At 37.2% G+C, this 14,914-nt stretch overlaps 1 protein-coding gene across 3 annotated transcripts in view; it reads left to right on the top strand.

Moving 5' to 3' along the window:
• Positions 1–14,914, top strand: part of CNTLN (centlein) — a 201,953-nt gene that overhangs the window by 116,015 nt on the left and 71,024 nt on the right. For all 3 annotated transcript variants that reach the window (XM_085326231.1, XM_085326230.1, XM_085326229.1), the window contains exon 13: positions 13,151–13,200. In XM_085326231.1, the coding sequence (XP_085182357.1) occupies positions 13,151–13,200 (50 nt within the window). The remainder of the gene's footprint in view (positions 1–13,150; positions 13,201–14,914) is intronic.

Raw genomic sequence — 14,914 nt, 5'->3', positions numbered from 1 at the left:
TGCACCACTGGTATCTGTCCACAGCATCAAGAGCATGCTAGCACATTAGGAGATTGTAGCTGGTCTGCTTATTTCTCTTCTGAAAAGAGTCATTCTACTACAGTCTTATAACTTGTAATCCTTGAGAAGGAATAGGTTTCCTCAGTGCGCTATTCCTTCATATGTATTCTGCTCTCTTAGAGGAGTGATTCTCTGCTTGGTTTTGTTACTAGATAAAATTCCCTAGGACAAACGGAAGAAAGTCTTACTGTTTGTTTGGATGTTTATTTTAGACTACTACGAGCCTGCTCTCTTAATTTCTTTTATCTACAGGCAAAGGAGTGCAGGAGTCTTCTGTTGCTCTACTTGTGAATGATGAAAGCTGCTGATGAAGTATGGCTGAGTTATGGGGTGTATATTAACTATTGAGGTGGTGATGTGCTAGTGAACTGACTACACTCCTCTGGCAGTTGGGTAATCTAAGCTCAGCAACTCTTGTGGGAAGGAGCCCTCTAAACTGATAAGTGCAGAGAGAAAGTTCATGCTACAGTTCAGGCTATCTTTCTAAATTACTGTTTCYTTAAAGCGTTCAGACCCAAGCACGCATATGTGTTATGTAGCTTAGTTTTGGAGCTGTGTGGGAGCTCCTAATGGTATCTTTAGAAATGCTGACAATTAAAAATGATGAGTATTAAGAAATTTTGTTCTAGCAAAAAAGGTATGTTTTGCAGAAGCCTTGGTTATATGCAGATGGTATGAGCATTTCGCGTATTATAGTAACTTGATAAGTAAGCAACTGTTAGAGAGAATTTCTTGCTGATGCCTAGCTATAATCTAAAAGAAATCAGAAGTAATTCCTTTGGCAAAACTGATTCTGCAGAACAGTTTTTCTTGTGTTATCTCTTTTTAGGTACTGAAAGCATGAGTACTTGGGTGTAGGGAAATATCCAGATAAAAGAAGAAGTAACCAAAAGCATTGTATTACCAGAAAATAAAATTCAGAATGTTGTAAGGTACTGGAAACAATTGGTATGCGTCAAAATCAGTACTCTTAAAAAGGTATACAATACCAGCATAAATTATTAAATGGCTAGATTTGATCTATCTGGATTTTTTACTGTGCCTTGTTTCAGTATTGAAATATTTCAATTTCAATATTGCCATCCAAGACAGCTGCAATAATAGCTGGAAGATATGAATGAACAATTAGTACATATAAAGAATGACCTGTGCTTTTCTACTTGGTGCCTTTTGTGTATATGTTACAAGGAAGGCTTCCATCAAGTAATTGATAGTAAACAAAAAACATTGAAGCTGTTCTCAGAATGGTAGGAATAAATCTATATTGGCTTACAGGGTAAAAACAGCAACATGATTCTACTGCTGATCTGCTGCATTAGAAGGTCCTGGAAGCCTTCGAGGAAGCTGCAGTCGATCCTTGCTAATTTAGGATACTGATTCCTGCTAATTCAAGGACTCATCAGCTGTTTTTTTGCTAGGAAAGAGCTGGAAATTGTTCCGTTCCTAACTAATTTAGAATTTCTGGGAATACTGCTGGCCTGAAATGTTTCTTGGTAGTAGAGAAAACCCAAAGGAGTATTTTGGAATAGACTATATTGTCAGAAGCTGTCTTTGTTTTCTTGACCATGTTTTAGAATCGGATAAGAAAACATTTCTTGGTTAGAATTACTGAAGAAATATAGCCAAATTTTACCAGATTTACTTGGAATCAGTGTGCAGAAAACTCAAGGTCATGAGACTCTTTCAGTTAAGCTTAATGGTGAAAACTAGTGCATCAGATTTTACCCATGTGTTTCTTACTAGGCTTTGAAGCCCTGTAAGTTACTTCTTTCCCACCTGATGGAATATCATTTGAAATGAACAAAGCTATTAGAAAACATGAGGATTTTGAGTGTAAATAAGAGCAAGGCATTTTATGGAAGAAGTTCTAAACTTCGGATTCTTTTTTTGGTCCACTAATCTTATTACTCCTACAGTCAGACTGCAAAACCAATCTTTTTTTCCCTCCTTCTTTACGAAATTGACCTGAGCAGAAGAATATGCRTAGGAGCAGAATACACATTTTTAATAAAAATTTCAGTTCATTTAATAGATACAAGATTCCTGTTTTTTGTTCTTAAATTTAAAAGAAACCAACATGTACACCGTTCGTAGTAAAGTAACCTATGTTATCAGTAAAATTGGTGCAGTTCTACCAAGTTTTTAGGGTACATTTTTCAGATAAACAACCTTATTAAAGGCTGTAGAAGACTTGAGTATATATTAATCAGAACTGAAAATACTTTCCAATCAAATCAGGGAAAAAATGTTGCCATATTTTATACTTTTTCAGGTAAAAAACCCACACTGATAGAAATATACCATTGTAAAGACTGCATCTAGATGCAGGCTGAGCAGTAATTAGTTTCAACACTGCAAGCTTTATAAAGTAGTTCACTGTGTTAGTATTACCATTGCAGATATGAGTTAAGACTTTGAATTTAATGAAACTTAATAAAGTTTAACTGAATGATTACTTACTTTCTTTTCATCTGGATTGCTAATAGGTATTCCTAGTAATGAGTATCTTTTGCCTGAGGTTATTCCTCTCTAGAAATAGAGGATGTTTTATGCAAATTTTCAAAGACCATTTTGAACAGTTTTTTATTGCTTTTTAAAACATACTGAAATTACAGTTAACTTTAATTTATATTTTAAGCTTTCCAATCAAAATCTCAATGCTGCAGTGCTAAAAAGCTTATCCACAGCTTTCTGGACTTTGAATCCGCTACTAGGGATCACCTATTCTGCATGTCAGTATACAATATTGTGCAAACTCTTAGTGTACTTCACCTTGTTTAATAATCATTTTTGCAATGTTTGTGCCCAATCTAGTCTGTATTATATAAAATTATATTGTAAGAACCTCTCTTTTAAAAACTGAATTAAACAGTAGTATGTACAGCACTAATGTGACAGACTTTAAAATGTAGTATTAGCTTCTGATTTCATCAAGAGAAGAAGTGCAGAGGTGAAAATTCATCATGAGCTGATAGTCATCAATTTATACTCATATGTAGGTTTGATTCTCTCTTTTTTTTGACCTGCRTATTTCTACTTTATTCAAATCCCATCACTCCCTTTTAAATTATGGTTCAAATGTCCATTTTCCTTGAATCTATAGAGCAAAACCTTTTTACCAGGAAAATATTTATTTGTTTTTGTTTATTTTGATTACTGAAGCCTTTCTTTAGAGATCTACATTGCGAAACRCATTCGGTTTAGAATCTTAATCACTTTTGTTATCTAGCATTCTAAACTTGCTCCTTTCTTTTTGTTTCTCTTGATTCATCAAGCTCAGCTGCAGGATGTTTCTCCTTCTGYACAGGAGTAGCATCTGTAGATTAAATTCTGTTTCTAATTCTTCTACAAATGGAGCTCAAAAGACCGAAGTCTTTCTCTTTGCACTTTGAATTTTCAAAGCAAGATAAGAGATKTGCTTAAATAAACAAAGAGCATAACCTTCATTGGGGAAGGTAATGTACCTAATCAAAAATGTAAAATTATCATTTCTTTTACTTCATTTAGCCACTGCCTAATTTATCAGGAGAAAAAATCATTGATATCATGTACAAAAATTTTAAAATAAAAATATTTTTTTGGAAGTCAAGCTTATAGTTGCACATAATTGTAAAACAGATTAAATTTGTGGAGCAATCTTAAAAAATGTTAGAAGTCCAGTTACACTAGGATTAATATAATGCACTTACAATATATGTCATTTTTAACATCACTTATTCTTGAGAAACCTTCAACTCCCAACATTTCTGCTGGCAAAACATGAAGAAGGTATGTAATAACCTTCAAAGACTTCTAGTTCCTATGCCTTGAGCCTATAGTCATCTATTGCTAGAAAAGCTTTTCAGAGGAACTACCTTCCCACTGTAGAAATGTCCTTAAAGATTCTCTCACAGGTTCAGTTTAAGTCGTGGATCTTTTCAGATGCCATAAAKAGAATGCCTGTTGCCTAGCACTTGTTAAATCAAACACAAGGTTTTCACTGGACAAAATAGCCCTTTTCAGTTAATACCACAGCTTAAAGCATTTCTTCTTTCTATTGTTTGATGTGYTAATTGAAACTAAACCATGCAAAAAGAACTATGCAGTAAATCCAGTGAGTATATGYTTAAGATAATTACAGCAAATATTACTTTGTGTTCTACAATAGTATTACAGCCTCTTATTCACAGTATTTGAACTTTGAAACTGCAATTCTGACTCTCTGAGTTTATTGTCTCTGTGCAGTTTTATTCTATACCCTTGATGCAGAATYGATACTGGAAGGTAAAATTATAACTGATTAGAAATTTAGTACATTCAGTAAAATGAAGCCATTTCCCTCTGTTCCCACCTCTATTTGCAAACAATGACAGAAGTGTAGTAAATGTTAAGATCTGATTGGGCAAGTATCTTGCAAAAATGTTTTTTGACTGAAAATAGATAATCAAATACGTGCATAGGGGAAGCATTCGTTTTGCTGAAAAACCTTATCTAAAAAAAAATTACCATTATAAAATATTGTTAAACTATTTGATTCTGAATTAAAGTGTGGAGAAAGTATGAAAAAAGTATGAAAAAAAAAMCAGTAGTACATTCCTATTCTAAATTACCACCCATAGCTTATTTTGGATCCTTTGAGTAGAGGGATTGCAGAAGCAATCCTTCCTTCACTCTCAGTAAGTGAAGGAAGTATTTTATCTTGCTAGAATCCATGTGATTGGGTAATTGGCAGACCTAATCTGCTTTGTCAAGGAAGAATTGTGCATGGACCCTTTAAAAGTGTGGTGGATCAAGCACGGTCTGTTAAAAGTAATCTGCCTGTAGCAGATTACAAACRCAGATGTTTATCTTGAGATCTGTTTGAAAGAAGTTTTGGAGAAGGAGGGMAAATTAGCAAAAGATAAATCAGTGCTTACATGTTAGGTTGGCACATGGGAGCCTGAATCAGCCAAAGTCTTGATGAAGATCTGCCTTGTCTTGAGCAGATATCGTTTTAAGAAAATATATCAAAGTTTTTCAAACCTTAGCTCTATATTTCATTAGCTGACAGTAACTGACAGTAGCTTCCAAACAGGAGAGGATGGTTTAAATGAAAGGTTGAAAAACAGTTTATTCTTTTGTCACTGTGTTCTTTCACTGTTCCATTGTACTTCAGCAACTTTCTGTGACATTTTTAGTTATCTTAAGTTCCTCAGAGTCCATGCTTGGTCTTTTGAACATTTCTTTCTTAACCCTATTCTTGAAGATTCTTCCAACTGATCATATTCAATTGCTCTTGGAAAAAGTAACACTCATATTCTCCCTGCAAAGAATTCTATCGGAAGACTTAAATGCATCCTTTATTCCTTACTGTTTAGTTATGCACTTTCTGACAAAATATACAGACTATAATACTTCTGTAGTGAATTTACGCAACTGAACCAGGCTTGTATCTCAGGCATGTTGCAAATACAGATGCTTCTTTACAAGTTCTAGCTGGAGTAGCACATCAAAACAAATTGTGTAAGAGCAGATTTTACTGCTGAATTTGGAGAAAAATAGATAAGAATGAAGGAGCTTCTTCCTCTGTACRTTGTTCTTCACATTGCAATTCTTACTCTGCTTTTTTCCTTGAAATGTAAAAGGACTTAAGAATGATAGTGAAACATTTTAACAGCAACAGTCATGATACAGACAGACATACATTTTTTTCTTTTAACACTATATTTGCTATAAAGTACTCGGAGAAAGTAAGTCTTCAAGGTGTCATATTACATTGTATTTACTTTCAGAAAGAAAAGATTGAGTAAAAATCAGYATAGTATCTGTTTTCAAATGACTCAAATACTTGAGTTCCTTCAGCATATGAATAGTGAAATTTTTCAGTCCTAATTGTGCTAGTCCTGAGTGCTTTCAAAACTTGCAGATTTATGAACTGAAGATTCTTAGGCTTYAGAGATACCATTTTTTTCCTCCAGATTGCTAACTAGCTAGTAAGGATAAGGTAGGATGAGAGGAGAATAATTTGTTGAAAAAAGAGGCTTCACCACTGTAAGCTTCCTCAAATCAAAAAAAATGAAGCACATAATGCAGGTAGCAATCCCTTCACAGTGAAGTGCAAGTTATTATTTTGTGAGGGTGACCTCTATGATTATTTATGTAGGAAGCATGTTTTGTATGTACTACCAAAAACTTAGATCTTGGGAAGGGCGAATATTTGGTTAGCAGGAAGGAATCTAACCTCTTAGATGAGACCATAAATGAGATGTGGCCAGCTGTCTATCTTCTGTCACAGTCTCTTCTTGAACGAAGAATGCCTCTACAGTACAGGGGTTCATTAAAGGAGAGGAGGAAGCAGATGTTGATAGTAGTAAGTCATAAAAAAATAAGGTAAGCATGTTCTAAAATATTGACTCCACTCCTAGTTGACCAGCATACATTGCAACATAATGAGGTAATAATATACAGGTGTTTCTACACCATTATTAGAAGCCCAAACAATGAGATGAGAACTAGATTGCTTTGGCCTCAGATGACAAACCTGGTACACTAGGTGTCTTGGAAAAGTGAAGGAAGAAACATAAGTTACTAACTTTACAGGATAACAGTAGGATTGCATAGTCATAGAGTAGGAACCATATTAGGAGGGTTTATTTAGATATAATATCACACAAATATTACAGAGAAAGAGACTACTGATTAATGCTTTTGAGTAAAAGCCCTATATTCTAATAGTAAATAAGTAACAGTAGGATTGAACTACTGATCTTTTTATCAGCATGTTGATAGGGATCAAGAAATGCAAAGCTAGATTAAATGAGTTGTAAATGTTAYCTGCCCTTGTGCATTCTGCAACAGTATGTCAGGACAAGATGTAAACATAAAATTTTTGTATACAATAAATGAACTTTTCTTAGAGCAACCAGTCTTAGAAACCACAAAAGATACCTTCTAGATTTCATTTTGAATGGTACACAAACCTTACTTYAGAAGTTATGAGTGAAGGAATCACTCTATAACAATGACCTCAAAGTAGTGAGAAACACAGTATCACACAGGTTTGAAGGAACCCGCTGCTCGAAGCACAATCAGCTAGAGCAGCTTATATGGGATCTTGTTGACTTTTGACTCTCTCCAGGGATGGAGACTCCACGACATCTCTTGGCAACTGTTCCAGGTCTGGCCACCCTAATGATCTTTTGATTTTCTTTCTTTCTTTCTCTCTCTCTCTCTCTTTTTTTTTCCCCCCTTCCCTTAAATCTGATTGGAGTTTCCCACRCTCCAACTTCTTGCTATTTCATTCCTTCTAATGTACTCCTCTAGGGAGAGACTGGCTCTGTCTTTTCTATATTCCCCCTAAGTAGACAGCAATAAAATCTTCCTTTCTCYTTCTAGGGCTGAACAAACCCAGCCACATCATATGCTTCAATCCTTGATAATCTTGGTAACTCTCTACTGGACTTGCTCTGGTATGAAAATGTCTTTCTTGTACAGGGGGGCACAAAACTGAACACAGCCACCCCAGGTGTCTCCTAAGTGCTGAACAGTGGGCCAAAATTACTTTTCTCGAGCAGCCAACTGCACTTTTGCCAATACTGTCAAACTGGCTAGCGTTTGCCATAGTGGCGTACTGCTGACTCATGTTTGGCTTGTTCTGTAGCGATTCAATAGGTTCCTGTCCACTCATTTTTTTTTCAGCATATTGAGGTGTCTCAGAACAAAGGCCCCACCCTCAAATTRCTCCTCCCAGCTTTTTATCATCTGCAGACTTGTTGAAGGGTCATTCTAACCTGTCTTTCAGGTCACGAATAAGGATATGAAGTAGTTTTGGCTCTGCTTCAGATGCCTGAGGTGATCTCAGGAACCATTAGTAACTAGCTACTCATTGGACTCCATACAGCTGAGCACCCTTTGAGCCCCGCAGTCCAGCTAATTTTCCACTCACCTTGTCTACTTGTCAGTTCCAGMTCCCAACTGTATGGCATCTGACCATCTGACAGGCCCTACCAAATTCAATTCGTACATCATTGCCTACTTTCCATATGTTCACACGGCCAGGCGTCTCTTACAGAAGTCAATCAGATTGATCAAACCAAATTTTCCTATGGTTTCCTTGGTAAATCCGTGCTGGTTGTTTCCATTTGTCATCTTGACTATCATGTGCTTGGATGTGGCTTCAAGGGCTTTTGCCCCTTTACTTTCCTAGGAATGGAGGTAAGGCATATAGTTCCTAGATCTTATCCTTTCTGAAGATGGTGTGAAGTTTTTGTCTTTTTTGATTGGGTTTGATTAGTCTTGGTTAGTCATCAATCAATCTAGAATATGCGCATTCGCTTTATAGAAAGGGAGTCACATAAAAATGGGGCTAGTCCAAAAATATCCAAACCTCCCACACACTGAAAGGAGTGGTACAACAAACCTGTGGGCAGACTGGAGACTGTTAAGAAGGATACTTCATTAGAAACTCAGGCAAAATGTGTGCTGCAACTTAAAAAAAAAAGGCTTAAAAAACCCTTCTGCACTCTGCAAGGACTTAATGAGGAAGTTAAGGTGGGTGTCACAGACAAATGTTCAACATAGGAAGTTTAGGCTTGYTTTAGTGAGAAGAGGAAGAAGTAATGGGAGGTCAAAAGTAAATGGAAAGTTTAGAGGGCTTAGAGAGAACTTGAAGAGTGCCTTTCAAAAGATGTGTAAACTATGAYCATAAAATTTTGGTTAAATAAAGTGAAAAAGAAAATCAGGTAGGAAATTTGTAGGTTTGCATGATGACAACAATGTAAAAAGGTACACAGTGATTACAAGGCAATACAATCATAGAATCAGTAAGGTTGGAAGGGACCTCTGGAGAYCATCTAGTTCAACCTCCCTGCTCAGCAGGATCACTTAGAGCATGTTAGACAGGGTTGCATCCAGGCAGGCCTTGAAGATCTCCAGAGAAGGAGACTCCACAACATCTTTGGGCAACTTGTGCCAGTGCCCCATTAGTTTCACAGTGAAGAAATTTCCCCTCATGTTCAGGCSRAACTTCCGGTCATTCWGTTTCTGCCCATTGCYTCTTGTCCTGTCACACAGGACAACTGAACAGAGTTTGTCCCTGTCCCCTTGACACCCTCCCTTCARGTACTTGTACACATTGATAAGATCCCCCCTCAGGCTTCTCTTCCTCAGGCTRARSAGGCCCAGCTCTCGCAGCCRTTCCTCATAGGGCAGATGCTCCAGCCCTCTGATCATCCTCGTAGCCCTACACTGGACTCTCTCCAGTAGCCCTATGTCTCTCTTGTAGTGGGGTGCCCAGAACTGGATGCAGTAGTCGAGATGAGGCCTCCCCAGGGCTGAGCAGAGGGGCAGSATCACCTCCCTCCACCTACTGACAACAGTCTTCCTAATGCACCCCAGGATACCATTGGCCTTCTTGGTCACATGGGCGCATTGCTGGCTCATGGTCAACTTGTCATCCACCAGCACTAAAAGAAGAGTAGCTCTGTGAGTCTGTGTATCAGACTTCCCTGCTGAAGATGCTAGAAAGATGTCGTCATCTGATGACATCTGCTGTGTTCTTTTTAGCAAATAGGTCAGAGATGTTAGATCAATTTGAAGTAAGTATACAAAAATTATGAGGCCAAGTAGATAAAGTAGATGTTAATAACTTGATTTTTATTATAATGGCCAAGTAATAATGTAACACTGTAATAATGATGTAATAATTAGAATTCATCCAGGAATTCTGAAGGAACTCAAATGTGAAATTAGAGAATTGTAACCCATCATTATAGATGGCCACTATGCCAGTGGACTGGCGGATTTCCCCCATCACTCCCATCCACAAAAATGGTTCCAAAGGGAACTATAGGTCACGGAATATAACTTCCATTCCTGGGAATATGGTAGTCAGTCTTTTAAAAAAAGAGGGGATGGTAGAAAAATTACTGTTGAACATATAGTTGAACATAGTTTTGTTGAGAAAGTGTCTGCGTGGCTTGTCTGCTTTTCAATTCCAGATCCTAACTGTATGGCAATAAGATGGGAGACCATCTCAAAGGCCTTACCAAATGCAAGTTGTACACCGTTACCTGCTTTCCCTGTAAAGGGAAAGTCCTGCTTCATTAACCTGCTGGAATTCCAGAGGGGGTGACAACCATGTGGATAAAATCAGATYAGGATTTTCAAATAGCCTTTGGCAAAGCTCCACRTGAAAGATTATTAAAGAAACTCAATTGTTTTGGGATTGGAAGAAACGTCCCTTTAGCAACAGGGAGCTAGTTAAATCAGAGGAAAAAARGATAGTGCTTAGGTGCCATGTGAAGGATGGAAAAAAATCAAGAGCGGTGTTCCTCACAGGTTGGAAATGGGACCAGCTTTATTCAATCTCTTCTTTAGTGACCTGGAAAGGAGAGGAAACTGTAAAACATCCACATTTGCAGATAATACTAAGCTGTTTTTGGTCAGTCAAATGCTGTACCTGTGTCAAGGAACTGTAGAAGAGCCTCAAGCAAGCTTTAGTGCGAGGCTGTCCTGAAGAGGAGCAAGACAGAGCAGACAATTACAGCTCAGGAATGAGACCTTGTGGTCGGTGTTTGCAGGTCTCCAGTATCATCAGCCCAATACGCAGGGATGGCTGACAAGGCAGGAAAATGCTGTGCCTTAGCAGGAAGAGCACTGAGGACAAGAGAGAGGGCACCTTTTTGTTGCTATAACATACATTAGTGCACCCATGTCTACATCTCAGGAAGAAGGTGGTGAAGTTAGTGAGTGTGCCAGAAGGGCAGCTGCCTGCCAGGCAGAGATTTGAAAGGTGGGATGGAATCCTCAGTTTGGAGAGGAGAAGGCTGGGGAGGGCTGTATAAACTGAGGTTTACATAATCATGGAGGCAGCAGGTAAGCTGAATGTGGGACTATTGCTCAGTGGATCCCATGATGTGAATACTGGGGTGCTTGGTGAAAGTAGTGGRAGATCAGGGTAAAACAGAGAGAGAAGTGCACAGCTTTGTGTGAACTTCAAAAATTTGCTGCCGCAGTAGGCTGTGGAGGCAAACAGTATCTGTGGGTGCTTACAGGAAGTCTGTATGTGGCTATGGAAAAGGAGCAAGCAGTGAAGTCCTCTGCCAGCTTGAGCCCTCCTCCTCCAGAGGCTGTAGTACAAGGGGAAGGGACTGCAGGAACGGTTAGGCTTGTGCACTTTCCCTAAGTGGCATCTCTTTTTGCCTCTGTTGGAGACAGAGCACTGGTGGTGGATGGACCTAGCATTGGTCTGACTCAGTTAGGCTATTCTAGTATTCATCTGAAATGGTCATTGATTTGTGTGGGTTGCATCTGTATTACACGTAAATTCTTGTCTAGGCTAACTTGAAATGTTTCCAGATAGATCATTACTTCAGCTGGAGACTATTTCACAACCAAAAGAATTTCTTTGGAGATGCTTCAGATATTCAGACTATAAAACATTACTCTTTCACTTATTTCAGATTTTTTCTAATACTGCATATCTTTCACTATTCTAAGTAATTCCTTTATGTACATATTCACTCTTTTTAAAGGTCTTGAACAATTATCATTRTCCAATGGCCACCTACCTAGTGTGTAAGTGGGCAGTTTGTATGTRTGTGTATATGTATGTAAATATGTCTTCATTCAAAGAATGTCCTTAAAGCTGAGAAGTTACACGTTCAGAAGGTAGAAGCACAAGAATTAAGCATTGCAGAACAACCTTAATTCGCTCTCTTGCATTCGTGTGTTATTGAATTCAGTCTTTAACAACATCAGTGAGGAATGTCTTTCCAAGGGAGTGTTTTGTCCTTTAGTGCACAGAATGAACCTGCTATGAGGGAAGTTGGGGACAGCATAGACAAAAGGCTATTGTTATCTGTGTTATAGAAACTGATGGCAGTTGAAGCATGGAGACTGAAAGAAGAACAAAGAAAGTCAACCTGTGAAGGCAATTGGCTGATGCTRTAAATAGCTAGTCTCATATACCATGCAAAGCCAATTATGTGAACTTTTCACATATGTTTCTGTGTACTTCCTGTGAGGCTGTAGAATGTGAGTTGTAGTGTTTAGAGTTACAGCTGAGCAAGAGACACATCAAACGTACATTGTGCTGTAAAATACAGTGTATACTGAAAAGGTTGTTGTATCTCAAATTGACTCCTTTCCATAAGTTAGCAGGTATTTTGACCTGTGTTTGCGTGCCTTGTCTCAGAGGGATTTTGAAAACTAAATTTCCTGTAAAGCAGTTAGATGATACTGTTTGGAGTACTGCAAGAAACTCCAGAAAAGGTTATGAGGAAATTAGTAATCCAACCTTCAGAACAGAGCTAGAATAATGTGCATGAGTGTTGGTTGCAAGGCTGTATTTTTAACAAAATCTGCACACGTGCCTATCCTGTGTTACAGGATCCCAGGCTAAAATAGGTGGGATCTTCTTGCTTAAACAGCGTGCATGTGAGATTGTATGCATGTAGAAATTATACAAGAAAACACRTAAGTGGACTAAATGCAAGTGACATCCTTTAACACTAGCATTTCCTAATTTGTCTTTGGAACTTTAGTATTGGTCTCCTGGCAAATTTATGTATACACAGTTTTCTAAAATGAAAAATAGAACTTTTTAAATTCAGGTAGTTGACCTGAGCTGCTTGATGTCATAGARTAAGCTATAAAAGTGATAAACTGTTATTCCCCCAGAAGTTCTGGGCCAGAGAAGAGGATGATGGATTTTGTTAGTAAGTTTCTCAAACAGTTGCTAGGAAGAGAAGAGCATAAAGATCATCAGCGTAAAGTTATCTGGTGGTATCYCCTGTGACTGACTACTTTTTCCTTCCCTGAGTAGGATGACATCTCCTASTTGTATTGTCTCTTACCTAAAAGGACCAGCTGAAACCTTTTTAGTATATGTTTTTACTAATACTGTATCTGAATTCTGTAAATTCCATTTTTTTAAATTTTAATTGGTTATTGTCCTGATGACTTGTGCTGATCAGCTAAGTGCTGATATATTAGAAAACTAATTCCTGAGTGTTGACAGCTTCATCCTCAGTAATATTTAGATATGTTTTTGCTCTAATTTTGTTTTAATACTTTTACTCATGTTTGTGTGATTGTTCTGTCATTCTTTTACRTATTTCCTCTTTCCTAGACTGAATCTTGAAGAAGAATTGGATCAGATGAAAGTACACCGCTCAATGGGTAAGATTACAATRCAGGACCTAAACTATATTTACAACAAAAAAGGGAAATCAATAGTTCATGTACTCTATTAGAAATATTTAAGGATAGTATATATGGGGTTAATATCYTTTCTTGAATGTGTATTTCRTAAGAATAAAATCTTACATATTCTTACTTCTCCGTATGTTTTTTCTTTAGTTTTCCACATGCCTATTAAATCAATGATAATTTTTATGTATACACTGATTATAACATACACTATTATACACATATGAATTATTTACATGTGATATACCATATGATACTATATGATACATATAAAAACAGTTAATTTTTTATGTATTTAAAATATATGTTCATATATATGTAAAAACTAAAACATTTATGTGTTTATGAAGCTTTCTCTGGAGCTTCTGGAGCTTCTAGAGCCTGAAATAGTTCTTGCATTATTGAAATACAGCAATATAGAAATCACATGCTGATTCAGACTTCTTTTTTTTAATGCTAATCTCAAAAAGTATGTGGATCTGAATGTAAGTCAATATAGGTGAACCCTTGTAAGCRTTGTTCTTGGATATCTTCTCTTGTATCTGTAGAGCCTGTAAAACAGTTGCTAGTAGAAATGAGTTTTTGCCAGGGAGGTAAGTAGTAAATGGCTGTTGCRTCCCCGTCACTCCTCTAATCCTTTGTAGTATTTGCTGTTCCTGCATTACCTTGAAGAAGTATTAACAAATGTGTAGCTACAGCTGGGTGTCGAATCCTGGCCTGTGCTTAGTAATTTTCCAGGGGCAGGGAGTAGGAGACTTTGAGGAAGTGCTCTGTTAAAGAAACGTGATCGCCTTACTTTTCTTGCTCTCTTCTTTCTGCTGTTGGCTGGGATTTTTTTGTGATAATGTTGACCAGTTGAATGAAAAAATAAAAAGGAAAGTTTTTCCTTTACTTGAAGCTTGTTTTGGAATTTCTGTAAAAATAAGTAGAAAGACCCAGCTGTTGATGACAGAAAATTACTGTTTTACTTTCTTGTTACTTCTTATGTGTTACTTTCATTGCCCAAAATAAAGCTAAAGGAAACTAGTGAAGATTTCAAATACTGACTTTAAAATCACTTTTTTGTTTTTGCTAATTTGGACAGTCTTTGCAGAGATACAAGTGCAAAAGCAGTCAACAGTGAGCAGGAGTTGGGAGCATGCYGGGCAATAACCATGTATTTCCAAAAAACAGTCAAATCCCTGGATCTGCAGACTCTTAATATGTTTAGTGCTTTAACAATTAATCCTTTCTTCCTTTTCTCTTCAATCACTTTTCAGATTGGAATATACCCTTTTTAAAAGTGGATGAGTGATACACACCTCTGATTTGATTACTGTTATAGTGGTTACTTGCTGCTTTATTGTGACTGAGGAGAAGGATTAAAATGCTAGTAAAGTGTATTAGGCAAATCTTATTTACCTTTCCCAGCATTTTTTATCACAGGAATTTTTTTGGTAAATTTTCAGATCAAATCCAAGATGTGCATTAAGCAACAGATTTTCTTACATCTGACAGTTGACTGCAAACTGTATTTTGAGCAAACTATAAGCAACTGCAAAGTTATGTTCTCTCCTGATCATAAGAATGAGAAAACGAGCAAAGAAAATAAAAACATACAAATAGCTAAATGAATATGAACTCCCTTCCTCTTCTCAAATAAAAGTAAAAGCTCTTATCTGTTATCTGGAAGCTGTTGACAGGC

This window comes from Rhea americana, unplaced genomic scaffold (genome assembly GCF_003343005.1).
Source record: "Rhea americana isolate MKP2758 unplaced genomic scaffold, rheAme1 scaffold_129, whole genome shotgun sequence".
Lineage (NCBI taxonomy): Eukaryota > Metazoa > Chordata > Aves > Rheiformes > Rheidae > Rhea > Rhea americana.
Note: the sequence above shows the minus strand (reverse complement) of the source record. Positions and strands in the feature narration are given on the sequence as shown.